Source organism: Bombus vosnesenskii, unplaced genomic scaffold (assembly GCF_011952255.1).
Source record: "Bombus vosnesenskii isolate JDL3184/JDL3185 unplaced genomic scaffold, Bvos_JDL3184-5_v1.1 scf7180000013267, whole genome shotgun sequence".
Taxonomy (NCBI): domain Eukaryota; kingdom Metazoa; phylum Arthropoda; class Insecta; order Hymenoptera; family Apidae; genus Bombus; species Bombus vosnesenskii.
The window spans coordinates 4,643,014-4,669,671 of record NW_022882927.1 but is presented as its reverse complement, the minus strand read 5'-3'; the positions used below and the strand labels follow the sequence as shown (position 1 = coordinate 4,669,671).

The 26,658-nt window shown below is 38.9% G+C and overlaps 1 protein-coding gene across 1 annotated transcript in view; it reads left to right on the top strand.

The window, feature by feature from the left end:
* Positions 1 to 26,658, top strand: part of LOC117230444 (homeotic protein empty spiracles-like) — a 55,441-nt gene that overhangs the window by 9,182 nt on the left and 19,601 nt on the right. The window contains exon 2 of the mRNA XM_033487916.1: positions 16,812 to 16,984. Within this exon, the coding sequence (XP_033343807.1) occupies positions 16,812 to 16,984 (173 nt within the window). The remainder of the gene's footprint in view (positions 1 to 16,811; positions 16,985 to 26,658) is intronic.

The window sequence follows — 26,658 nt, the reverse complement described above, 5'->3', positions numbered from 1 at the left end:
CCCCCGATAGAGAGAGGAAACTAGTTCCGCGCGCGGAAAAAATCGTGACCGTGTAAGCCTTATGGTGCGTTGTGCGAGCGCCCCTAGGGACTTTTTCTAGTTGCTCGGGTGAACCGATGGTGGCGTTCCTGAGTACTTGGAATTAAGTTTCCCTGCAAGGATCGGATACTGCTCCGGTATGGAGACTGAATATTAACGTTCTCTCGTAATTGGGGTAGCTTTTCACCCTTAATTGGCGAAATGGAAATACGTTGACTTTTCCGACGTGCTTCTCACATATTTTAAGTATTCCGATTGAAACCTGATCTTGTAAATTGTAATTATCAGCTTTCTATCGTGATCCATAGTTATTAGATTTGTTATTAGATTTTTCGATAAAATAATCAAATTCGTCGATCCTTAACGCGAAAGTTATCCTCGAAACTAGGACGTTAAGTGGTGGAAGATTTTTCTCCGCATTAACGTGACTATCATCATTCATTGTTTCCCAAGGTTCGCAAACGAGAGCCTGTTAGGGCAGCAATTTGAAGAGGTGGCTGGGAGTAAAACGCTTAGGATTCAGACACTCATCGAATGGCCCGCCTAAGGCGACGTCCCAGTCAATGATTCGATGATGAAGTGGCTTCAATGCCGTGTGTTACTCGGTTAGGGTTGTTTGCTACTTTTTGGTCAATTTTGTCTCATCAGCGCGTTACTTCGGGCGGTGTTCTCGGAACAGGACGAGGACTCACGTTACCATTCGATTACTGTTATTTCTCGAGTACTTGAGCCAGCTGGATAGGCTACCATTTCCAACGTAACTTGGACTCGAACGAGGCCCTGGTCGCTTATCTAATAGCTCGTTTTAGAATACCGAGTATCATACATAGAAAGTTGTGTAGAATTTCTCAGAATTTCTTTGCTTCTACTGTTTCTATGTTTACAAGAATCTTTGATTAATTTTCCTTTATAATTATTCGGTCGGAGTAAATAGGATATTATTTCGCGGAGGAGAATTCAAGCGGAAAAAGTGAAATACGAAATCAGGTATTGCTTACGGTGATATTAATTTGTATGTAAATTATGTATTAAAGCGTAGTAATAGATTGTAATTAGACTGAGGAAATTTATGCAACTTGGTGTTTTTCTAAACGCAAGTAGAAGAAGTTGTAAATATTACAGCGAACATTATAATTTAGATTTTTCGTATATTTCTATATTTTACGAGCATTCTGCGAATTTTTGCATCTAATTTACATCTAACTTTGATATAATAGTCCAATCTCTGAATCGAAGTGATAATAAAGTACTGCGTATAAATTTGTAGCACTTTAATTTTTATTTACACTCGTATATTTCACTATAATTAATTTCGTCGAAGGAATAGAATTCGTGGTACGATTGAAAGTTGTGAGCTCGCTTGAAGTCGCGTTCAAGACGAAACTCTGTCCACTTCCACCGATAACTACGAACGACAGCGAGAAATTTCGTTTTGAAACGGACGGCCAAAGCGACTGAAGTTAGTGCCATTTGCTAGCCGATGTATGGCGGTTGGAATTGTTCACTCGAGTAATTGTCACGATCGTTCGTGTTAAATGAAGTACGGCTCAAGTTGAGGTCACGCCTGCTTGGTTCGTGTAATGAGAAAGAGAAATTGTATTGCGAGGCTATTTACCATTTGTATCGAAAATTTGCTTCAAAGATAGAACGGAGGATAGCAATGGAACAAGGAAGGAAAACGTTATTACGATGACACAGATATAGAGTTAGATTTGATTGGATTCTATTATAACTCTAATTGATACTTTTGGTAATGGAATACGCCATTAACTGGGCGAAACTTTCTTCGAATAACGTCATTCGAACGTAATTAGAGTAGATATTACAAGGATAGGTCTAAGAGATTTGTTCAAGTCGACCAGTGCTAATGGAATTTTTAACACGCGTGGTATATTCATAAAGGAGGTTTACAAGTGTTTCAATACTCTGGCGAGCCTGTGTATATCGTGGAACTTATAATTATAGACACATATCGATCAGTATGTTGCAGATTTTTATGCCATTTCATATTTCTATCGACATAACTAAGCTAACGAAACCTACGTGAAGATTTATTTCGCCTCTTATAATAAAATTACAATAACCGCTTTACTTTCATCATTTTCCTATATCCTCGTATATTACCAGCATTTTGTACAATTTTACGCTTTTAAGTTTTTCACGAACGCATCATAAAAATCCGCGGTTTATTGATCACGAAAATATTCACTCGCTTTCGTTCTCCGATTTTTCCCTCAGTCGGGATATGTACCGTTGAAAATTATCGTTTGGCGGATTATGTTGTCCGTAAGAAGACAGTTAGAGATATCAAAGCGGAGGTGAAAATTAAACGGAAGAAAAATTTCTGACACCATAGTTGAACTAATCGCCGCTTGTGCAGTAGACACTCGCTTATCTGGCAATTAGTCGGTATCGGTAATTACCGCGGAGTATCCTCCGCCCTAGCGTGCAGTCTTCCGCACGCGTTTACAGCGGGGAGAAAGAAGGAGGAAGGTCGTGGAACTGTTTCGATAAGGAATTCTCGAGTCGTTTTCTGTAATCTATTCCGGCTCTCGACTTTGCTACTCTTCGTGGCTCATAATGGTGCCAGGAGGACTTCTTTTTCCTCTTCCACTACTCTTTTTCCTTAGATCTGAGTTAGTTAGTTTTATGCAGGCTATACTTTGTAGAAAGAGCCAGAGACTCGATCTTTATAACGCTTGTGTAATTCTTGAAACCGGTGGAAATGTATTTTTAATGATATTAAAGTTCTTCTCGTTTTTTTTTCCCTTTCTTTTTTTCCTTGGTTCTCTCGTGTCGTGTTCCGTAGGTTCTGAACGAATGGCGTTCGAATCATCTCTGTCTTATCGCTGGGAAATATATTCGTTGAGTGTAGCAGCTAACGATTAAGACTAAAGTTTTTAGTCTTTTCTTCCTTCGCTCCATTGTGCCTCATAATTTATTTTCCTGAATGTTTTATCGTTGACGAATAGTGGCGAGAACGGCTGCCGGCGATATCTTTTCTAATTAATTTTTATGAATTATCCGAAAAGAATCGCGCTTAAATTATTTCTCATTCGTGAAATTATTCTTTTACGTTTTTAAATCATATTTTACGACCAACCGAAGGAGAACAGCATCCAAATATTTATTACAAATATAAAACACGTAATCCACGCGACTATCAGCAATCCTAGTCTTGGCTAGTCTTTCGTTCCTTTTAGCCAAGTTTCGCAAATTCCTAGAAAGGAACGGCGATTAAACTCTTTTCTTCTTCCCTCTTTTTTTTTTTTTTTTTGTTTAGATTTATGAACGTTTTCTCCCGCCAATAAAACATACGAACCAGTCGTAACCGTTGTTAACGATATTAAAAGTCAACGTTAATATTAACGACGCTGCTACTTTTTCTTATATTCGTCGTATTATCTTTTCTTTTAGAAATTCTCGGTGGAAAAAATACGGCGATCGGAGCGTAATTTGTTGGGTTTTATGGATCGTTTTTTGTCATTAGAACGTATCTGTCTTAAATGACTTCCAATGGCGTGTTCGTTGGATTATTTTTTTACTGCTCGTAGCTGTCGATTCGTAAATACTATAATTCACCGCTAATGTAATCGTAGTTTTATTGCTCGCTACTTCCTCCATCTCGTTGGGTTCAGATTCTGCACATTAAGCACAGGGCATCAGGAACGTGAAGAGGGCATAAAAACTGAAACATTGTCGAATCTGTGCTACGACTATTGGCCTAAGTATTTATTATAACCCGTTGCTCTGCTGCTATACTATAATCAAGCTCCGTTATGGAGGAAAAATAAGAGCACCGATAACAGAATGTTCAGATAACAGAAATTCCATGGTATCTCGTATAGATGGATTTCTTCGAATCTAACAGCATATTACAGTATTGCGTTTTATCGTAACTAGACTTTATCGTAGAAGAGGAATTTCTTAGTTAAACTTTATCATAGAATTCTGTCTACAAAATTTGATAATGAAATATTAAAATCGTTATGCAAACGTTATGTAAAGTTATTCTGCGAATGAAACATGCAGAATATAGACGGAATATAGAGATATTTTGAGTTTTTAAATTCTTTGGAATAAAGCGTCAATTATCCGAAGCAATTGGGACATCGAGGTGATTCGGAAAATCGAACTGTTCGGATAACGTAACAAACATTTACTTACACAGTAAGTTCCACGGCATAGGAACTATCCCTAAAATTGCTTATTGAATACACAAGAGTATTATTACTGTAATTTGAAACGTAGCTGTATATTACGCGGAATATTCGTTCGTTTTTGAAAAAGTGCTTCGAGCTAACGATACATAGTAATTATAAATAATTCTTACATAGTCGACGTTAGGAAAGTTTATTTTTTAAAGCAGAAATTTAAGTTCCTTTCCGATTCCTAGAATTAGTGGCGATAGCGACCACGCGACACGCTGTCTCTGCATAATTAACGCAATATTGTGTTACAATTATTATTAAGATCATTAAATTGACCTCAATAGCTTTCGTATGATGTAAAAGCGAATTGCGGTTATATCAGTGTCAAAGCACTCGTGACCTCGTTATTACATAGATGGCGAAAACCGTGGAAAATTTTTGAATAATGAAACCTTCTTTTCCATTTCCCTCATCTAAATCCACCACTTACAAGAAAAACACTTCAAGTTAATAGCCATACTGTTGGATAGGCAATGAAAATTCAATTAGCAGTGAATGTGTTGAAGCTACATCTTGACCCAGTTGCATGGAACACCGTAAGATCTCTTACGTGCCTCTTCTTCCTCTCACCATATATAATTAATACCCATTATACGTAGAAAAAAAAAGGCTTCTTCGTTCTTAAGAGAATATCCATGTAACGAGGCACTCGATTTGGCGAAGAACAGAAGAATCACGTTAAAAACGTCTAAACACAGAAGTTAAATCTCGTTACGTATCTATTCTTCGTCTGGTCGCAATGAGCTGACACGGCGCGATTTTTTAATGACGTCTGCCAACGGCGAACGAACAGTTGCAATACTAATTACCTCTAATACGCGGTTGCGCAAATGGAATGGACGTGATAGCGGAATGAATTCCCGCCTGTTGGTCTGCCGTCGACACCGCTTACGGAGAATTGATATTACGAAAGGGAATTGCCTTTGCAGTTAAGTCACGAGCAATTACCATTAAGCCCGTTCTGAGTAATTACCCTTTTGTTAAGTGAAACATGTGACCCGCGGAACGGCACGATTCCACTGTGGTTTCGTTAAAACGTTAAAATCGTCGACCGGTTCCGGGCTTACAAATGCAAATTTTACGACGCCAGGCGTCGAAGAAGAGTACGCTTCTTGGAAAATTGGTCCCGAACGAGCCACGGTGACGGATCAGCAATAATCAGCAATACCTATTCGAATGTAAATAAGCCTCTAATAGAGTAGAATTATTAGAATGATCGTGGATTATGCGTGTTTGGCTATTTCGAGGATCGATTATGTAATTTTATCTTTCTTTCTACGAACAGACGAATTTCGGTTATTTTGGCTATATCGTACCCTCCGACTGGAATATTAGGATCGTTGGAGGATTCTTTTAATTGCTTCTGCAATGTTCTAATAGCTCTATTTTGCACGAAATATTAATTGTAGATGATAAACGAATATATGTAAATAGCTTTCTTTGATAGAAATTTAGCGAACTGCAAAATTGAAGCTGTTACGATTTCGTTCTAGACTTTAGCCGCTTCTACATCGCTTTGTAGATGTTAATTACAGTTTACACAATTACGGTAGAAGGATCATGATTTTCTTATTGTTTGGTAAATTAATCGAATTGTTAGATTTAGCATAGCGTCCAATTTTGTCCACTTCTCTCGCCGTTTTGATCTTGGCAGTGTAAAACGACGACATTGAAATCACTCAGCCGTGTATCTCCATCCCCCAACGGAGGCAGTGAATTAAAATTTAAAAGAGGTCCCAGTGAAACTCGCGTTAGAAAGCAATCGAGTGACGCGAATGTTCAAACTCGTAATAGAAATCATGCGAACGTTTCCATTTGTCGTTATCGAGGCCTGGTATAGTGGTTCGCGATACAATACCGTGTTAATCAGCGTTATTAAAGGGACGTTTACCCTCGTGACGTTCGCACCATGGGGTGTCCATCGGCAACAATGGCGTTCGGTAGCCTTCCCGTCATCCATTTTTTCGAATCTTGATTTCACGCGTGTTCCACGTGTTTCCATGTGTTTGCCCCCGCTATTTTTATCTCCTTTTTGCTTTTTTTTTTCTTCAACCGAGCCATCGTTTCGAACCGATCGAAAAACGCCTCTGTCGTTGATCTTTCAGGTTCCATCGACAATGACGCGATATTTCTCTCCCCTCCTCTACTTCGTTCGTTCCTTTGTGAATCGGATTGACGTCTTCATTGAGCGAATCGTCACGGTCGATCGGTGATCGCGATCGAGTCAGAGATCCACCGTGCAAATTGAACAATCGAATGATCTGATTTTTTTGCAGCATGGACTGTGCGAGCGCTTCTTCCTTCTCGTTGATCGACATTGTCTGACTAGTCGAACGTCACTACTGGTTGCGTTTTATAGAGCGACCAAGTAGAGTAGCGTTTTTTTCGAGTCGAGAAAGTACGTATTCTTCTGTTCGGTTCTTGAATGGTGAAAGATAGAAATAAGCTTCGTCGAACTGAAATTTTCGTGAATCGAGAAGCTTTTGTGCGAAGGTGGTTTTCTGAAAAAAGTACGATAAACGACGGATAAGATCTAAATTTATTTAGAATATTGTATTATGAATTTTTGAGTTCTTTTCTGTTTTTTGAAACATTAGTGGATCGATGTCGTATCTTATAACACGCGTCTATTAACTAGCAAGTCTCGCACGAAAAAATATTCTACTTGCAATTTTTCCAGGCAAGAGAAATAACGAAAATACGTACAGGATACATAATCAGTGCACAATTCTTCACTTCTGTCAACGTACAGTTGCCGCGTTAAAAAGAGTTAGCGAAGATGTAAATAGGACGTTTAATTAAATAAAGAGCAGTAGACAGCGTTTCGGTTCTATCAACGCGTACTCGCAATTTTCCCGAGTAAAAGAAATAGCTACAATACACAAACACACACACACACACACACAGGATATAATAATTAATGGATAATATATATCTCACCTCTGTCAACGTACAGTTGCAACATTTAAAAAAATCAACGAAAATGTAAATAGGACATACGAGTGTGTATCCATAATTAGTTATGTTTCACTTGCGCGTACGTGCATATGCAATTTTTGCAAGAATTAACGAAAGAAGCAATCGTGACGCGAACAAAGTGGTTATCCACATGTAAAATATGCCGCTAATTGCTGGTACGGCAATTAGATACGTTCGTTACGAGGAGTGTCGTTCGTGTATGCAAATGGTGCGACATCTTCAATTCCGTGCACGTTGAAAAATCGTTGCCGATATCCGGTATCGGTGGATGACTGCTCGTGTCGAGCAGCCAACGAATCGTGTAATTAAATAGTAATCGCTCATTACCGTGGCTCCGTCGTTTGTTATATTGGCGTATATGCACGCGAGTTATACTTACCTATAATGCAACATATTTCTAACCGGTTTCGATGGAATCGAAATTAATATGTGGATAATGAAAGACTAGAAGCGCCATTACTTAAAACCTATAGGAAATTTTTTGAATATTTTACTTAACGAGAATATCATTCTCATTTGCTTGGCTATAACGACGATATTTTATTTTAACAGGAATGCAGAATCGCGGATGATTAATCGCTATAGGAAACTATATAGGCGTGTGTTTTAGAACTCGTAACTCGTTAACCTGTCTCGTTCGGATTGCCAATATTTTACACGTAATAATTTAATCACTCGCAGCTCCGTTCCCTCAACGTATCGTTACATTTCTATGAAAAATATAACTACCGTTGTTTCGAAGCTTATCGAAATAAATGATTCGTTATTGAATTATAATGATAATCGAATTATCGTGCAATGAAATTTCGTAAAGAATTTCCACGGTATTTAACTTGCATGTTAAAAAAAAAAAAAAAAACCTTTGATTTACTACGTTTTGTAATATCGTCGATATTTCAACGATGCTCGACTATCGTGCTCATAATGGTTTCATAATTCTAAAAGTTGAAAGCTCGTTTAAAAATATACATAGAAATTACAAGATTTAAACAGTCAATTATTCGTTATTAATGAACTTCGATATTCAATGAGATAATCCTTAACACTTGTTACATGCCCAACATGGTTATTCGTCACGTATTTTTATTTTTCACTAAATAACAAATACTTATACATTTGCAAGAAATATCTCGTATTCTTATAGGTTTTCGTATTGCTTTCAATCACGATCAATGTAATCACGAAGGTCGTATCCAATTACAGTATTCGTAAAATCTCGAAATATTTTATGCAACATGCGATATGGGCATTAAAGTTGTCTATGTGAGTAATCAAATATCTTCAAGAACCGGCGTGTACGTATTTGGTTATATATCGGTGGCTGCGATTGTTCGTTCGTGAATTTACATAATTACGGAGGCGGTTGGTTATATATACGACAGCTGATTTGCATACTTAATTCCGTAATTGGCGCTTCTTAATTGTTTAACCAACTGCGTAATTCAGCGAATAATATTTCGTCAGAGAACGAGCCTTCCGTGACGTTAATGGTCCATGGTGACGCGATTATCCTCGAAAACATATCCTGTGCTCGTCTCGGATCGATCGTACGGCCTCCTTCTTCTTCGCGATACACACCGTTTGACGACGGCTTTTTTTGGAAATTGTTAAATACGCGATCGTAGAGATTATGCGACGCTTCTTAGAAACACCTCTGTACTGTTATGTCCATATAATTTTTTATTCTTGGAATATTTGATACGAAGATTAAATCTACGTGTTTATGGATTACGGATGGAAGCTGTCAAACGTTTTACAAGTTTAGAAGATTCCATCTTTCGTAACACCTTATTATATTCCTTTTTGTGTTATTGGCTGTGGTTATTTTCATTCATCCTTCTCGTTTCTTTGCTATTTATCTCCATGTGAGACACGCTTGACGATTTAACGTCTCTATCCACAATGTGATTTCTTCTTCGATATGACGTTTTACCGTTTTATCGCAGCAACATCGATCCTCTTGTCACCGATAGCAAACGTAAAACTTTGTTCCAATTTATATCTCACTATTTCTGCTGTCTAAATATCGAAATCCTTGCGTCATCGTCTCAAGAAAATTGTATACCTAAGAATCTACTTTTCCTTCCGTCTTAAAATCGTTCCTCTCCGACGTAAAAATCTCCTCGTCAACACCATCTCTTTCATCACGCGTTTCCAGACTCCACTATCGTCTTCGAATCCTAAAACTCGTCCTTCAACGTTTCCCGTACTGTACCAAAAAACCAACTTCATCCCTGCTTTCACTTTTCCTATATTCTTCTCCATTGAAACATCTCTGGAACGTGTTTTTCATTCCGCAACAACACCTACCTATTATTTAACGTTAACATTTCTCCTTCGCAGCATCTCCTCTCCGCAAAACGTCTTGCTCGTTCAACATCGTCTTCGAGGGCTTCAAAATCTTTTGCCATTCCCGGTTGCTCCATTCGTTCACCGTTTCCCTCGACCTACACTTTTCTCCTGTTGCGTCGTTAGCGAATCTCTAGGCGCTTCCTAGACGTCGCCCACGGGCGTCCCGAGCCTCTCCCGGTTCTCTGCAAACAGGAGAAGAGGACGAAGGAAAGGACGGAGGAGCGAAGGTTCTGGAGGACGAGGGCGAAGGGAAACGACGAAGAGAAGCTAGACGGCCTGTAATTACGGGAAGCTTGGCTGTGCGCAGCTGAGCCGCCCAGAGCGACTCGAAATTACTCAAAAATAAGACCAAATCGCGAACGTATCAAATTATAACCCCGATTCCCTACCCCCTCCTTTTATGTTTTTCCTTTTTCTCTCTCTCTTTCTCTCTCTCTCTCTTTCGTTTCTTCTTTTGTCGTTTTTTCCCTTTGGTTTCGCTAGAGCTGGCGACCAACGGCGTTTCGAACGTTTCGCCGAGCTACGTGAATCGTCCAAGCAAACGTCGACCCCGGCGCTAATGCGTTTTTAATTGTTGCTAACGCGACCGTAAACAGACCCGATGCAAATTCCGCCGCGATACACTCGATAAGGCGGGGTTCTAGTTCGTTTCGTGGCGGATTTGTTAATATGGCTGCAGGTGTAGCGCGCGTATCCGAGGGTTGAGGAGGGTACGAGGTATCCTGGAATAGAGGAATCTGGGTCGGGTAGTTGGAGAAATTTTATAAATTTCGGAAAGAGGCCGATAGAGAATTTTTATTATTCTTTCGCTAGAAGTCTTGACTTTTATATCTACGACGTGCTTTCCATTTGGATTTCCGTTTATTTGTTTCGAGGGTGAATTATCGGGGGATGGAAGGTTTTAGCGTATAGTTGTTTTAGAATAGTTTCTAGTATAGTCGCTAAATTTTGTGAATTTTATGTCGCGAAAGGGAATGGATCTTTGCTTGGAACTTTAAAAGTATCGTTTTAAAGTTATCGTGAATGTTGTAGCGAATACTCAGGATTCTGAATATTCTACTGTCAATATATCGCTTCTTGGCACTGATAGTGGCACAACGGAGTAAACTTCGAATTCGCTTTTATCGAATAGAAGGCCTGCATTATGTTTCTACTTTTATCACGTAAAACGGTATATTTATAATTCCGCCAGTTTTGCGTCAGAGGGGAAAATTATTATTCATGTATGCCGCTATCAACGTGACCTTAGTTTTACAACATCGGCTCCTCTTTATTTGTTTTGTGACGCTACAAGTGCAAAGTCGTACTGTTTTCACGAATAACGCGGAATACCCTGTGTCGATGTCGTTGAAACGTCTGGCGAAAACTTACTTGTAAATTTTAAAGAATCTCTCTTTTAAAATTCCCATCTTTTCGGTCGTGCCACTATCAGTGCCAAGCAACGATATACACGTTGATCCTCTCGAGGATCTCGCGCGTACGATAATGTGGAGAGCTCTGAATATCGACGATAACGTCGATCGTGTGCACTCTCCTTTGGTCGTATTTAATTGCCACTTTATTTAATTTCCGTTTCTTTGAAAATCATAGTATTACGAAAGATAGAAAATACATATCCTTGAAAGGTATTGTTCGCGAGTTTTATGAGCCGAGCTAAAAGAAGACACGACGACATGTAGAAAGTTCGTAGAGTAACCGTGTTTCGGCTATAGGCTCTTCTATGTATCTATTTAAATGAATAAACATCTACGTAAAAAACTTTCTACTCTGCAATTGAATCGTAAGCTGGCGATCAAAGATACTCGACTATCGCTATCAGATAGAATCACGTAGATCCGTCGTAAATAGCGACTATCGAAGGAGGTTAAACCATAATTTTCTTATAACTCTGCGATACCAAGAAACTATGCATTGTGAATGTCATCGTTACGTAGTTAACTACATATAGTACGTTTACTACGTACATATGTTTATAACATATACTACGTATACAGGGTGGTTGGTAACTGGTGGTACAAGCGGAAAGGGGGTGATTCTACGCGAAAAAAGAAGTCGAAAATATAGAATAAAAATTTTTTTTTTAATTTTTCCATCGAGACAACGATCTACAGTGAGATCCGTTATAACGAGACGCGATAAAGTGCACGCGTACCGAGCGAAAATTCAAAGTCGATTTTCTCGAAAACAAAGCCTCGAAGGAAAAATTTTTATTCCATATTTTCGACTTCTTTTTTCGCGTAGTATCCACCAGTCACCAACCACCCTGCATATTAGCAGTGTTTATGAGTCAGCGGCCGTTCAATGTTAAACGAGATTAAAACGAGTATTGTATTCGATATAAATAATTACAAATTAGGATTGACACTTATTGATCGTTTATATAACTATTAGTATAGTAGGAGAAATAGTCTGTGTTTCCAGTTTCAAATTTCGTCTGACTTTGTGCGCATCGATCTCTAAATATTAAAATATCTCTGGTCATTTTTGTCACTTAATTTCTCATTTACCATTTTCTTATCGTTTCGATTCGATAGGTAATTTTTATTGTTTCTGCATCTCGAACTTTCGAAATACATTCGCTGAGAGGTGGTTGTATATCAAACATCTGTGACGTGTATCGTTGCATTGTCACTGAGAATAAAGTAAATCGTTTTAACGATATCATCAACTTCATCATCGGCTTTATTTAGTTAAAATACGAAGTGAAGGCTGTATTAAACATACTCGTTAGTCACGCTAAGATTGCCAAAGTACGTATTACTTTCAAAATTAAACGAATCTATAGAAATATGAATTCGAACGAAGAAGAGTTGCTCGTTTTGCGTTTTTAAAAACGCAAAAACATTTTCTACGTTCGATAAATTATAAATTACGTTGCCCCAATGTTCTGATCATAACTCGGTTCTAAGAAAACATGTTCAAAATTATCAAACATCTCACACGTTATATATATATATGTCGGAGATGAAAGGAAAACCGGAGCCTTCCCTTTGCAATTTTGAGGAAGCCTTCTAATGCTTTAGCCTAGATTTTATCATAACTGTAATTAAGCAATTGTCATTTGTAATTGTTTGACATTCGTGAAAGCGAAAGTGGGTTCGAGGTGACAACTGGTCGCCGAACGTAGCCACGGTCACGGGATAAACGTTTTGCCTGACGAAGGTGTGGATCGGTTGTATCGTTCTCCCTAGAAATCACATAGAATTGTATTTTAGAGATGCTGATATAATGGAACACACGTTGTATTAGGAATCAATCTCCAGACAGAAACTGCCTAGTATCGGCGTTTGGATCTTTCTCGATGTTTCCAAAGAGTATACAACAAACTTTTGACAGAAATTGCGTAGCAACAACGATTGGAACCTTCTCGATGTCTCCAGCGAGCATATAACAAACAAATGCAGTCGTACAGCGAAAAAGATTTTCATCGGATATTCATTCGTGCGATCGCCTTGGAAAGTGATACATCGAGCAATTTACCGAGTGTCTCAGCAATTGTATTTTTGTGTTTAAAATTATTCTACGCATAGCAAAGAGTTATCCCGTTGACCGTGGATTCGTTAGAACCCCGGAAACATTGTTAACAGTGTTCATTAAATTCATTATTCGTTAAACCTATCAATCGTTAATCTCATTATTCGTTAAATTTATTATTCGTAAAACATATTATTCGTACCTCTTATTGTTCGTTAAATTTATTATTCTTTGATCTAATTATTGGTTGAACTTAACGTCTGTTAATCTTATCATTCATTAAACTCAATACTCATAATATTTTGTAAAATCTTGTATATTCGCGTAAATATAATCTCTGTCTCGTAAAACGATGGCTAACTCAAACGAAGAATCGTTACGCGCCTTAAATCCTAATGATAATCCGACATATATATATATATATATATATATATATATATATATATATATATATATATATATATATATATATTACTCGAATAATTTCATTAATTGGAATTAATAAGAAATCGATTTATGTCGTATATATTTAGACGTCATATGGTTGGTTAACGATCTGACGATCGAGAAAGTAATTAGTTTATATCAAGTTTCGATCGTCTTCTTCTCTTTCAATTAATCGTCGATTAATCATCGAATGGTTAGGAGAAGTTGTCCGTTCGCATCGACAGAAGGTGACGTTTCTGGAAAATAGAGTCACGACCAAGGTATTAACGTTTCTATCCATCCGTGCAACAACTTTTCACGCAATAACGACGTTAATGATCAGTCAGATGTTATCGAATAATAACTGCAATTATTAATAGATTATCGAACCGCGACTCGCGTGGATTTCGAATTAATCGACGCGTTTAATGCGACGGGGCCTTCGTGCTCGTTGTTGCCTGGTTGTATCGCCTCTTACCAAGGAATAATTAATGAGCTGGTAATAGTGGTCTTAAGTATACCGGGAACATTTTTCATCGTTCCTCGCAATTCTTGAAACTTTAAAATGGATAAAAGCATCGAATGGTGCAGAATCGTAATTTCATGGAAGGAAGGGTATCTATTATCTTGCAACTGGCGTCTGAATAAAATTTCAAAGAATTAAGAATTCAACGTCTAAAAAACTAAACATCGATCACACGAAAGCTACGTATTTATGCATTTATTTTCCTCTACTCGCGTTTCATTCGTATTAATCGCTGTATCAACGTTAGATTTTGCATCGAAGGGAATTTCGAGAAAACAATCGGGTAACATTTTTACTTAACCGCTAGTTTTCAGACTTTGGACTTTTATACTTCGAATGAACGTCGATGTCGAACGCTAAACGAGCTATTGGAGTAAACATAACATTGTTTCAATTGTCGCGAGAAAGAACGAAAGAAGAATTTCGAACCAGCAAACCCGGTTGCTTCCCACGAAAATACGATATAAAGCGAAAAGAAAAGAATAAGGGGAAAATTAATGTAAATTCATAAAATGACATAGAATCTCGAGGACAAGAAGAAATATCACTGATTCCGGTAATTGATTGAAATAATTGATGGTAGTAATCGCGACACGTGTTCAGCTGCTATTCACAGGAACAAAAGGAAGCGAAGAGCTAATTCAGTTCACGGGCTGCCGATCGATCGGACGAGGAGTCGCATTGCCATGCAAACGCATGAAATGTTAACTGGGTCTTTAAGTCGCACGCATGGTGCGCGTTTCTCGATCGAGAAGGTCGAGGTAGAAAAGAGACCGCTTTAATGGCCACATCACGTATGCACGCGCTGGCTTAAATAAGACGCGTTTTCCACGTGCTTCGTACGTTCCTTACGATCTCAGGTTCTCGTCTAAACGCATACCCTTGATAGATGTTGCCTTGGCCGCTCGTAAACAATGCTACCAGCATGATCAAACAACGATTGTCAGTCATCCACAGGTTCTCGATGATCGATCGTGCGCTTTGAAAGTTATAGCACACTTTATTCTTATTTTCTGCTTTTTTAATCATTCATTTACCTATTTGCACGCGATACGTTGAAAGATTTAATTCTTTATATTCTGTCGAGTTTACCGTACAAAATACCGCGTTGGTGATGTGAAAATTTCCTTTCGTCGTTTTCACTGGTAAAATTAAATTTGCAAGTTATTTATGCTCCGTTTCTTTCTTCGTATAAAGCTGTAGATTCGATTCTAGACGTTGGCGAATTTCTAGAAACGCATATTTGTTATATCGAAGTCTATATTAAATCGCATTTAGAAATAACGAGGAGTTTTGCGTTCGCCAAAGTGTGATGTTCAATCTATCTGAATTATACACCGATGCTAGTTTTATCCGGATGATTCACGTAGATATCCTTTGATCTTAAATATCAAATCGTTCCTCTCCATTTGTTTATACTCTTTCAACGATTAGGTATTACTCGAATTGATATTGGATTTCTCCGCAGGCGCGTTATCTTCCACGCGAATTTCTAATAATTCAATTCGAATTATTATCCAACACGCGACAACTCGCTCCTCGTACGTTTTCGAAATAGAAATTATTGCTTCCAAAAAGTTTCCCTCTACGATCGTATTCGACTGAACGATTTGATTAATTTATCGCATAATAAAGACTTCTAGAATATTAAAGGTCGAAAGTTAAGTCAGCATATTATAATCGAATCGTACGACGATATTAATCACGGTTACATAATCGAGAATGGAAGCTGGCGAAACGAAAAGGGATAAAAAGAGCGAAATCGAATTCGATCGAGGTCGGAAAGTAGCTCGGGATAGCTGGGACCCGCTGGTCGAGAGAATCGAGCGATTTATCGTCCCGAGCTTTCCCGGCAAAGTATCCCCGGCCGACTTCCGGCAGACGTAGGTATCGGTCGATCGACATGACTCTTTCGAGGTGGAATACTCAATTACCGAGCGAGCGGACTTCTAGGTAGCCAGCGGCTCGTGCAGTTCGTGTCCGTTTTTCTCTTTTTTCCTCTTTTCATTTTCTTTTTCTTCTTTCCTTTCCTCCCCAACCCTCATTGTTCACTGACTCTTTACGAACGAGCGAAGCTTGCGTGTCGTTCGTTCCTGACGACGCGTGGACAACGTCGATGACGAGCGTCGTTTAAAAATTAATCGCCACCTAATGAATTTTCCCTGAATCGCGTTATCTAATGTAATTTAACATTTTCTCTCGTTACGTCGAAAATTTCTTTCTTCTCGCAAGTTTTCTATTCCTCGTGCTTTGTATTTTCTTTAGGTTCCTTTAGGTGTTTCGTTCTCCGTTTCTCGTTACGTTCAATCCTTTTGCCTTTCGTTCTCCGACTTTTTGAATTTTATGAACAGTTAATACCTGGACAGTTAAGCACATGGAATCGAAATTGTAGTATCTTCGAAAAATGGGAATTTTGTTCAAGTTAGAAGAATCCAAGTTGGAAGTGAGAGCTTGAGTAACGTAATAGCGTGCTTAATTTAGGTAGCAGATGTTAAGATACAGTGTGTACGCGATTCGATCTTCCACGAGAGAACTGGATCGTTTATCTTGGAGCCAAATTTTCTTTTTTTTACCGACCTAAGCTTTCAAATCATCCGAGAAAGTTGTAGGATATTTATCAATGTCTCCGGCGCGGTGTATAATTGTCGAAATTTTTTCCAATAAAAATTGAGCAGAGAGAGATCCGAGTAATTTAAACTTAACTAGTATCAATTTCCCCTTTAAAAAAGAAAGGAAAAGAGAATTCCAGTTAAACGTCGAATCGCGACACTGACTAATTCATGGGTTTCTTGCGCGTGTTCCAGGCCCCGACATACCAGGCTTTCTTCTGCAGCCATTCAGGAAGCCGAAGAGAATAAGGACGGCCTTCAGCCCCAGTCAGTTGCTCAAGCTGGAGCACGCGTTCGAGAAAAATCACTACGTCGTCGGTGCGGAGAGGAAGCAGCTGGCGCAGGCGCTCTCGTTGACGGAAACGCAGGTAACATCCTCCGCCTATTCCATAGAATCAACCCTTTGCGCTCCATATTTTTGTCGCACGGTGTTAGTATTGATCCTATATTAAATCGATAGTAATTCGAAGCATTACGTAGAACCTTGTAGACCGCAAATGTTTACGCACTTACGGGAAATTTCAAAGTACGTAGAAAATGCACAACGATCGCAAGTGTATGTAAAATATTCAGAGCAAAATATTCGATTCTGCGCTGTAGCCTTTCCTAAACCTTCCTCATTCGCCCCATCCTATTTCCTTTGAGAAAGCTTTACGCGACCCCAGTTACGTAAAAAGGTGCATAATGTAAAATATACAAACGTATACATCGATCGGTAATAAATCGAAGAAGTTTAATTTTAATTGTAATTTTAGTTGTAATTTTTAACGATTCTCCGTTATTTAATTAATCCGAAACATATTGGCGAGATAAGCGTGCTTGATCATTTTTGCGCGAAGAATTAAATCTTGGCTGCGTGTTTGATATAACAGAATACGTTCAACGTTTTTTTTTTAATTAATCGGTACTTTGATATTTTACAATTGAGACGTTATGTTGTGATAGATGTGTAGGATAAAATGTTGTTACAAGCGTGTTCAAGATAATTTTAGAAATCGTGATCCTAGTTCCAAGCAAATACTTAAACGATTTTCTAAAAAGCTTGTGTTCTAAATATACGCCGTGTAGTAGCTCGTTGAATTCTTTATGATCTTTGCACGACAGATGATCGACAGTTTTCGTTTCACTGGCGTATAGCAGTTGGAAAAATGTTCACCTACTCACAATCCTGTTACCATAGTACTTTCGAGTGAAGTATTTAAGTTCCATTCCTCTCGTTGTTCGCAAATATATGAATTTGCATAAATATTCGTACTCTAATAACGATCTGTTAAATTGAATATAAATTCTGGAGAAGAAAAGTGTATAACAATCGTCGTATACTGTTCATAACTTCGATAACGATTTCAATGCTTAGCTTACGTTAGGCGAATTCTAAGGAGGAAGTGGCGCTCGTCTCGATATAAATCTTTCTAAATTCATTAGAAAAATTAGGATCCTGCTATAAAAGAAGAGAAAATCGAAATTTGATGGATTTCGTGCAATTTCACGGAGCCTGGCTGCGATCAGATCGAATGTCGTGCAATTAAATATCGGCAATTAGTAAGTTAAAAGGGTAGGAATAGAAGACGAGGTGATGGGCTGATGAGCATCTCGCCGCTGCACAACAATTATTTCCGTCAAAACGGTTTACAGAAAACGGAGAAAAAAATGAAAACTCGCGTCGGGTAGAGAATCCGCTAGGTCGAGCCGAGCGTCGTGGCTAATTACCCGGCAATTAGAACCGTATTTACAACGCGGTCGGGTGCAAGGGCGCGAAGCAGTTCAGCCGGCATCAAATTACTCCGTTTAACGAGAACGGCTATTCAATTATCGGGAACGTGGACAAAATTCCGCGGCTATCTCACGCACTGCATCTAAAGCCGCGTGCACAATGTCACCGAGTTTCTTTAATTTCGATCTTTGAATTATGCTCCAAGTCTTTTAAGATTCGCGTCTCGATTCCGAATTCTGTTACAATTGAGAGAAATTTCTTGAACAACTCTATTATTCCTCGATTATTTCGATAACTGGATGGGAAATTAAGGGCATGTTTGTGCTAGTTTTAATAGCAAGCTTTGAAATTTTGTTCAGAGTGCCGCGGAAAAATGTAAAGATTCCTCTTTCGCGTTCTGACACCATACCGACGGATTTTTTCAACAATCGTGTCAGTCGTCGATTAATTCGATAAATTGGTAGGTTAAAGGGAGACGTACGCGAAGTTTAACGTCAGGAATCAAAGGAAAATGATTGCGACACAATTTGCAAGGTTTTTCTCAGAGATAATTCTATATTCGATTAATCCGACACGGTGCCAAATTTGGTGGAGGGATTTAACATCTAACCTAAGCGAAATAAGATTTTACCTCGATGCTAACCTCGAAAATGCATCGCTCTAAATTCAGACCTCCGACACAAAAACTTTTCGTCTATAATATGGCAGAAGCGTTCGAGGCGTAATCTGCCTTAACAAGGGCCCATAAATCTTAAGTTGCCGTTTCCACCATCTTTCGATCCTATCTCGCCACCTAACCTCCTCTCTACTTAAATCAATCTTCACCTTGCAACCTACCATAGAAACTTCATACAGCAACGAAACCGATCTGACACCGGTTTCCGAGACTAGTTTCGCAAATCAGCGTCCATCACACCCCATAATTCCCAAAGTATCTCTACATCTACCTCCGGAGCAGGCCTTAAGCCAGTTTCCATGGATGCAGAGGAACGCGCAGTGGCCTTTATTCGTTCCCTTAATGGTCGAAACGTACGAGAAAGGTTGCGGGACAGGAGCGAGTAACGAGAGGTTTCATATGCTAATAGCCGATCGAGGGGTGGCGAATTTTAGGGTGGTGCGTGCTGTGCTTCTGTTTCTCTGTGTGCATGCACGAGCTCGTGTAAAGCGGTGCGTGTTGCTGCACGATCCAGATGCATTACGTGCATATATCACGGACAGGCGTCGCGTTATGTATTCCATGGGCGTAACACGGTTCAAAAAAAGGGAGAGGGCAAGCGTAAAGGGGAGCGTAGCGGGGTGGTATTGTGAATTTAAGCCGGGAGAATGGAGGAGAGCGGCTCGACGCCATCTTGGTGTCACGGTGGAAACAGGCTTTCGCTCTTCCGCGTCCTCGACTTTGGCCCCTCGTTTTCTCCGCGCCCGCAATTTTCCGCTAATGGCAAATAGAAACTTTCTCGCGGGGAAAATTTGTGGCTTCTCGCGATTAAAGATTATATCGGTTTTGAGCGATGTAGATTTTCAGCGGTATATACAGTATAACCTTAGATGGTATCTAACCTGTAAAAATGTCCATCTAACGCAATTTGCATAAATGTATAAGAGCGTAAGATTTTGCACTGGGATTAAGTGGAGTTAGTTAGAGGGCCTGTTTTGCTCGTAGAAATTCCAATTTCTCGCGAATTGTACAGGCCAATTTATGGCCAAATTATGTTTTATTTGTAGAAATTTGAATCTTCCGCGGTTATATAAATCTACGAAACTGTATAAAACTGTAAAGTTCGATCTGTGGAAGTTTTTTTTTTTTTTTAATGACTTTGGAACTTTTTTTCTTCGATAAAGGTTTCGATGAATTTCGATGAATACGTAAGTTCGAGGATGATAGGTTTCGGATTGAAATTGGATGGTGTTCGCTGTTGCTCGTCCCGTAAAAATTCTCTAGCATCCACAAAATACGTAGGATTTTGTAAGATAAAAATTTCTGGGAGCGTAATTACGCAAAGCAGGGGCGAGGAAGAATGATCGCGTCGTTAAGGTTATGTTTGAGATGCAATTAACGTGGAACGGTACAAGTTCAAGTGGCACTTAGTGACCCTCTAAACACCGCGCATAGATGGTTGCGTGTTGCGCGTTTTACAAGCCTGTGCTTAACTCGTGCTCGTTAATTAAACTTATTAAGCGAACTCGCTATTTATGCAAGATAACTAAAGCAAACATTTGAGTCAGTTTATTAGTCATTACGGCCGAGCGAGTGAACTTTTCAAGGGGAAAAATTTTCGGTAATTTTCGATCGAACGTCTGGCAATTTCTTTCTTAGAAAATTTACTTTATTATTTTAATTGAAGATACGAGAAACAATTGATGGTAATTGATGTGTGTTTTGCATAATGCTTACTCACGACACAGTGTCGGACGTTAATCACTGGTTGTACTTCATTATCTGATTCATCGAAGAGGAAAATAATAAAACTGGCAATCAGATAGAAAAATCAGATTGTAGGATTACAAACGCTACTTAAGAGCAAATCTGTTATTCAAGTCGCAGATGTACATATACTTAGACCGTTCTAGACAACCTTCTATTTTTCTTTGAACGAAAGGAACGAAAATATCAGAGGTTGATTAAATTCTTCGCTACAATACTGTAGTATCGGGAAGAAGGGCCCAAGAAACGTCGAGCTAACTACAGACAATGTCGCGAGAGCCGAGGCGCTGTCGGCTCCGTCAATGCATTACCGGGTACTTCAGGTAAATAGGTAAATAGCCGAAAAGACCTTCGTGACCCTGGCTACGAGCGTCTGTAAAACACGTGTGCGGTGGGCCCAGCAATAGACAATAGAGCGCTACAACGGCCCGAGAGGCAGTCGAAAAGCAGAGTGCGAGTCGAGAAACAGAGTGTGAGTCGAGGAGCCGAGTGCGAGTTGAGCGGAGACGGAGGTCGCGAGTGGCGTTGCCGAGAGAGTGTGGATTGCGCTGTTTTCTGTACGTTTGGTGTGAATAGTTCAGGTTGAACAACAATCGTCTTTTTCTGTCTGATTAACATCTCTATTGTCCACTCTTTGTAAACACATTATATCACGATATTACAATACCTTTTCCTTTTTCATATTTCTTTGAAATCAAAAAACATACTGGCTTATTCTTCGTTTTTATAAATACCTTTACATTATGAAGGATCATTTGTCCTTTTCTTCCGAATATTTCTGTCACGACATTACGTCCAATGTACAGAATACCGCAAACTATCATTGACACTCGAAAAATCCTTCTTTCGTAGCAATATTGTCGTTTATTGCTAAAACTTTCGCATTCTACCAACTTTTAGTAAAATTTGTTTCGATCTTACTCGATTCGCTTCGAACATTATGCAAACCTATTCACAGATTGAAATCTACAGTTTAAAATAACACGATCCAAATTATGAAAAACGATAGAAATTACAGTCTGAATTAAGAAGAAAAAAAAAACTGATAGTTAAAGAAGACAGGCGTACAACGACTACACAAATTCACCAAAGGCGAATCGCGTGTATACTCGCATAAGCGCGCCAAACCGCTTGTTCTCGCTTGTTAACATTCATAAAGCGGAGCATGAGTTACACGCGACCCTGTGGCCCTCATTAGGCCCCTAATTACGCGCGATTAGCCTCGTAATTATCCAACGAATACCTTACGCGCAATTCGACTTAAATCGCAATCTCGTTTGGCACGAAGAGAAAATTTTCCTGTAAATTTAGATGTACGACAGTTTCCATGGCTGGTGGATAATTGACACACGTAATCGCTATTTGTGAACCACCGATGGTGTTTGATTTAGCAGTCACGTCTGAAAATTTCTCGATTCCTAATTATTTTATCCGTTTTCAGAGAGGGAGAGAGAGAGAGAGAGAGAGTAAACGCGGAAACGTTTGATAAAGCGTATGGTTAGGTACGTGGTGTCATTTTACGTGCAAGTCTTTGCCGTTTGAAACTTTAGTCTCTAATGAGTTAACGATTAAGAGCTTGATTTAGTGGTCTTTAGCGATTGCGTGATGACGGCATGATTTCAGTGACTAATGGGTAGATTGCCGAGTGACGTTAAAGAAACGCAATTTAAATAGAGATTTTTAAATTACAGATAAAATAGCGATACAGCTGTAAGCTCTTAAATCTTACACAGTAGCGTTATGAAACAGAGATATATACGCTGGCCTCTATCTTAAGTTAGAAAAGAGATCAATGCAATTTTCCACGATCAATGACACCGGGTCGATATGTCGCACTCACAGAACACAGTAAAAAGATGTTGAATTACGTTTCAATAAACGTGGCAATATCATTCTGCTTTTATGATTTCATGGAAACTAGAAAATGGAAAAGAAGGCCCGTAATTCGAATTTATCATACGTAGTAGCGGATTAACTATCTGAAATTTGTTATCTCAGGCCAATAAGAAATCAACGTTACTTTCCTATCGATGTCAGAATCTTTTGAAAATTGAATATCCTTTTTCGTCGATCTCCTATCGCGTAAAATCCAAATTGTTTCTCTAATCTTCCAACAACAAACTTTCACCTCACGTATCTTTCCAATAAATTCAAACGGTCGTACCATAAATCATCGATAAATATCGCAGAACATCGTGCCGACGATTACTGTTAAAATCCAAAATTAAAGACGCGATGATGAAACGATAAGCTCGATGGCTCCTAATTACCAAGGTGCCTCCTCCACGCGATTCTTTAATTAAAATATGTCCGAGGTTCTCGGTGGGAACGTCCAGACGTGCTGTTCAGGACTACTGTTGATGGTTTTACAACGTTGATCTGTTATTATAATAAAGTTATGGTCACGCTAATAACTATCCCTATGACCGTATTTTGCGAGATTGTTATCGTTAACGTTGTTAAATTTTCATTAAGTTGGCTGCACGTTAAAAGGTAAGGATTTGTTAACAAGCGTCGAGAGACGGATAAAGGGCAATTAGTAAACGTTAACGAGGCCGGTAACAGTAGCTTTTCCGCCATCGATACAAGACGATGCGTTTCGGCGATTTTTCTTTCCGCCGTTGCGAGATTTGAATGAGAATTTATTATTTCCTCGCAGCTTCATAGATATGTATTTTCTTTTTTTTTTTTTCTTTTTCTCATCGGGCACTTTTTTAACTGTTTTGTATTCTGAGCGTTATGGAAGGAGAGATAGTTAATTGCTTCGCGTTATCTCGATCATCGTTAAATTCTTGTTAAACGGTTACCAATAGTTCAGCAGCAAAGCTAACGATCGATAGATTCGAAGTTAACGAAGCCAGAAACTTTCCTGACTTAATTGATTCTTATTATTTCTGTTATCATCCTTGGCATTACCCTTTTGACCAATTTTCATTCTATTTCCACAATTTCCCCACTATTAACTATATTATTAGCCAAACCATATTATAACCCATTAGCCAGGTACGTTACATTAACGCAACGTTTCATTTGTGATTTTCCCTCAGTCAATTCGTATCACGGAATCTCATCCAACTGAATTGAATTCACGTTGTGATGGCACAAGGCAATTCCACAAATTTGCTCAACATCTTTCCCAGTTACTATTTTTTCATCTACCTAAACGCTAGATGTAATTTTATAATAGCCGAAGAAAATGAGCTACGTGTCTTTGTTCGAATCATAAAAATCAGCTTATTTAATGAACATCCGCAGTGTATATTGTACTATGACCGAACGATAACTTACATTATTTGCGTCTCTTAATAACCTTTTCATCAATGTAACTTCCATCGTTTTACTGGTCGGCCTTTAATTAATTAAGAGACACTAAAGGAGGTAGCTGCTGAATATCGTTAAACCTATCGTTTCAACGTGCAGAAATATTTCAGGAAAAGGTGCAGCGATATTTCGTCGACCCCCCGTAATATCAAAAAAGGACTGAAGCAAAGCGAAGGCAATTTTCTCTCGTATTTCGTGCTTCGTTTTTACGCGGGCTAGACCGCTAGGCAAGCCTGATTCCGGCCCGTCCAATTATCCTCGCTTAGTAATTCTGTTTTTGCACGGCGAAATATGAAACTGAGGCCCTTCTTCTCCTCTTTGTTATCGCTGCAGTTGAAATCGCGAACGATGTAAGAAAAAGAAACGAAAAAGAAAAAGAACAGAAGAAGGAGAAAGAAAGAGAACTAATTGTTAGGCCTGGCGAGATCATGCATGCGGAAAAGGTTCGTCCCGGGAGATGCAAATGCGTCGGTTACTGGATCGCTCGGTTTTATTGCCGCTGACGAGCTTTCACGTCGCAATTAGCGCGCCGACGCTCCGGTTAAGCAATTAAAGACGAACGAGTACGTTTGTGTAGATGGCGCGTGAACCCGAAGAACCGAATTGATGAAGAGATAACAAGCAGCATCGAGCAGGTGAATATGTTGTCGCTCTTGTCCCGACTGTTCCGTGCCCATGTTTGGCTCGTGTCATTCATCGGTTGTGAAATTCGTCGCGTTTCGCGTTGATGCGTAAGATCGAGAAATTGGCTAATGAAATTCTTAATTAAAGGAATTTTTTTTTTAATTAGACCAACTTGTGTAGATTGAATCCGCTGACGGTCGGCGATAAAAATAAGCCTATAGCTAGGGAAAATAAGTATCGATAAAGTATATCATTTGTTTTGTGCATAAAAATGTAAATATTAATTTAAAGTTGTTTGTTAATTAACGTGTGTAGTACAAGGGTCGGTAAAAATAAAGTAAAAGTAAACTTCATTGATATACGACTGTATCTGAATGTAAACTATTATGTACATGAAATCTAATTATACGAATTGTTTGTCTCTTGACGACTTCATGTAAGTGGAGTTCTACTATATATCATCGGTTGCAAATGGGTTAATTGGCGAGGATGTAATTATGCAGAGGTGTGTGGAAGATATGATGGAAGAGTTGGAAAGTTGTCAGGATGATTAAAGGTGTGTTGCCTTAAGGTGGGCATTCTGCAGATTTTTTATCCATTGACAAGTATGCATTGTAATTATCTGCAGGCAGAAGACGAGATGAAACTATTAGAACGTTGCCAAAGGGACGGAAGAAGAGATCTTGCGACGGAGATGCTTTATATTCAACGACGTGATCATGGAAAAACGAGGGTGCAAAATGTTACAGCAGCGTCTGGCACTAAGTTTGCGTTGAAAATTTGGTTCCAAGATTCTTTGGTAAAATGTCGCTGGATTTTTTCGATAAACGATAGACGTTCGATTCTGTAATATCTTCTGTCGTTTTCCAAGTTCGTCGAATAAAAATCATGCTCCGCGTATATGTAACAACCCTCTAAGAAATAATTTTCTTGATTATAGGCTTCCTAATAATTAAGACGAAACGTATATTTCGTTACGTTATATAAAATCGACATGAAACATTGCTCCAAAATCAATAGCAATCAATAAACTATAGCTATAAAGCTATAAAGAACTATTTAACAAACTATAAAGAAAGGAGGGAATCACGAACATGTGCTTCGACTATGGAAAAAGCGTTGCAGGGATAGTCGCAGGATTAATGACGCGAATCATTTTCCATCGGAGCTTTTAAAATTGATACCACGCTGACGACTTTAATTGATTACGAGGCCGCCGGAAGACGATTAATCTCCAACCCTTCTCCGGATTTCGATCAACGTTTCGCATCGATGATTAATGCCAATATCGCTACAATGTTGATGACTCGGGGCTGTAAACTCGATGTGCGTATACATGTTGCCACGTGTGTTTGTGTGTGTGTCGTTAGAAACGATCCACCGAGCAACAGCGTTAACTTTCTCTAATAAATCCACGACAACGACACACGTCGAATAAACATCGTAGCGCGAAGACGATTCTTACGAAGCGAAGATAAAGCACGGAAGAAGAGGAGACGCGTGTGATCAATTATTCGCCATAACGTAATGATGTTTCGTCGAATTTTTGAAGACGAAGAAATGCGAATTATTCGCCGTACCGTTTAATCGGTAGCTTATGTTTATGATAGCAGTGTATCCCAGTGAATATACTTTCACAGAATATTCTGCGATAGTCGCTGGAAGTTCGTAGACTATTTGATCGCATTTGAAACGTGAAATTGATGTCGTTTCGAAAGTTGATTTATAGAGCAGGCGAATCGTTCAAAATGACTTTTCCATCGAACGTTTTATGTACCGATTGATCGAACGAAGATTTCGCTGTCGGAAGAAATTGAAAATTCACAAGCTTGAACAAACGAATACAAACTCTTACATTAACGAACATCTTACAATGATCCAACTAACTCGAGAAGCGACTATCGTTTGCTTCGATATTTCGTTCCATATAATCTAACTTTGTTCAACTCAATCGATAGCTC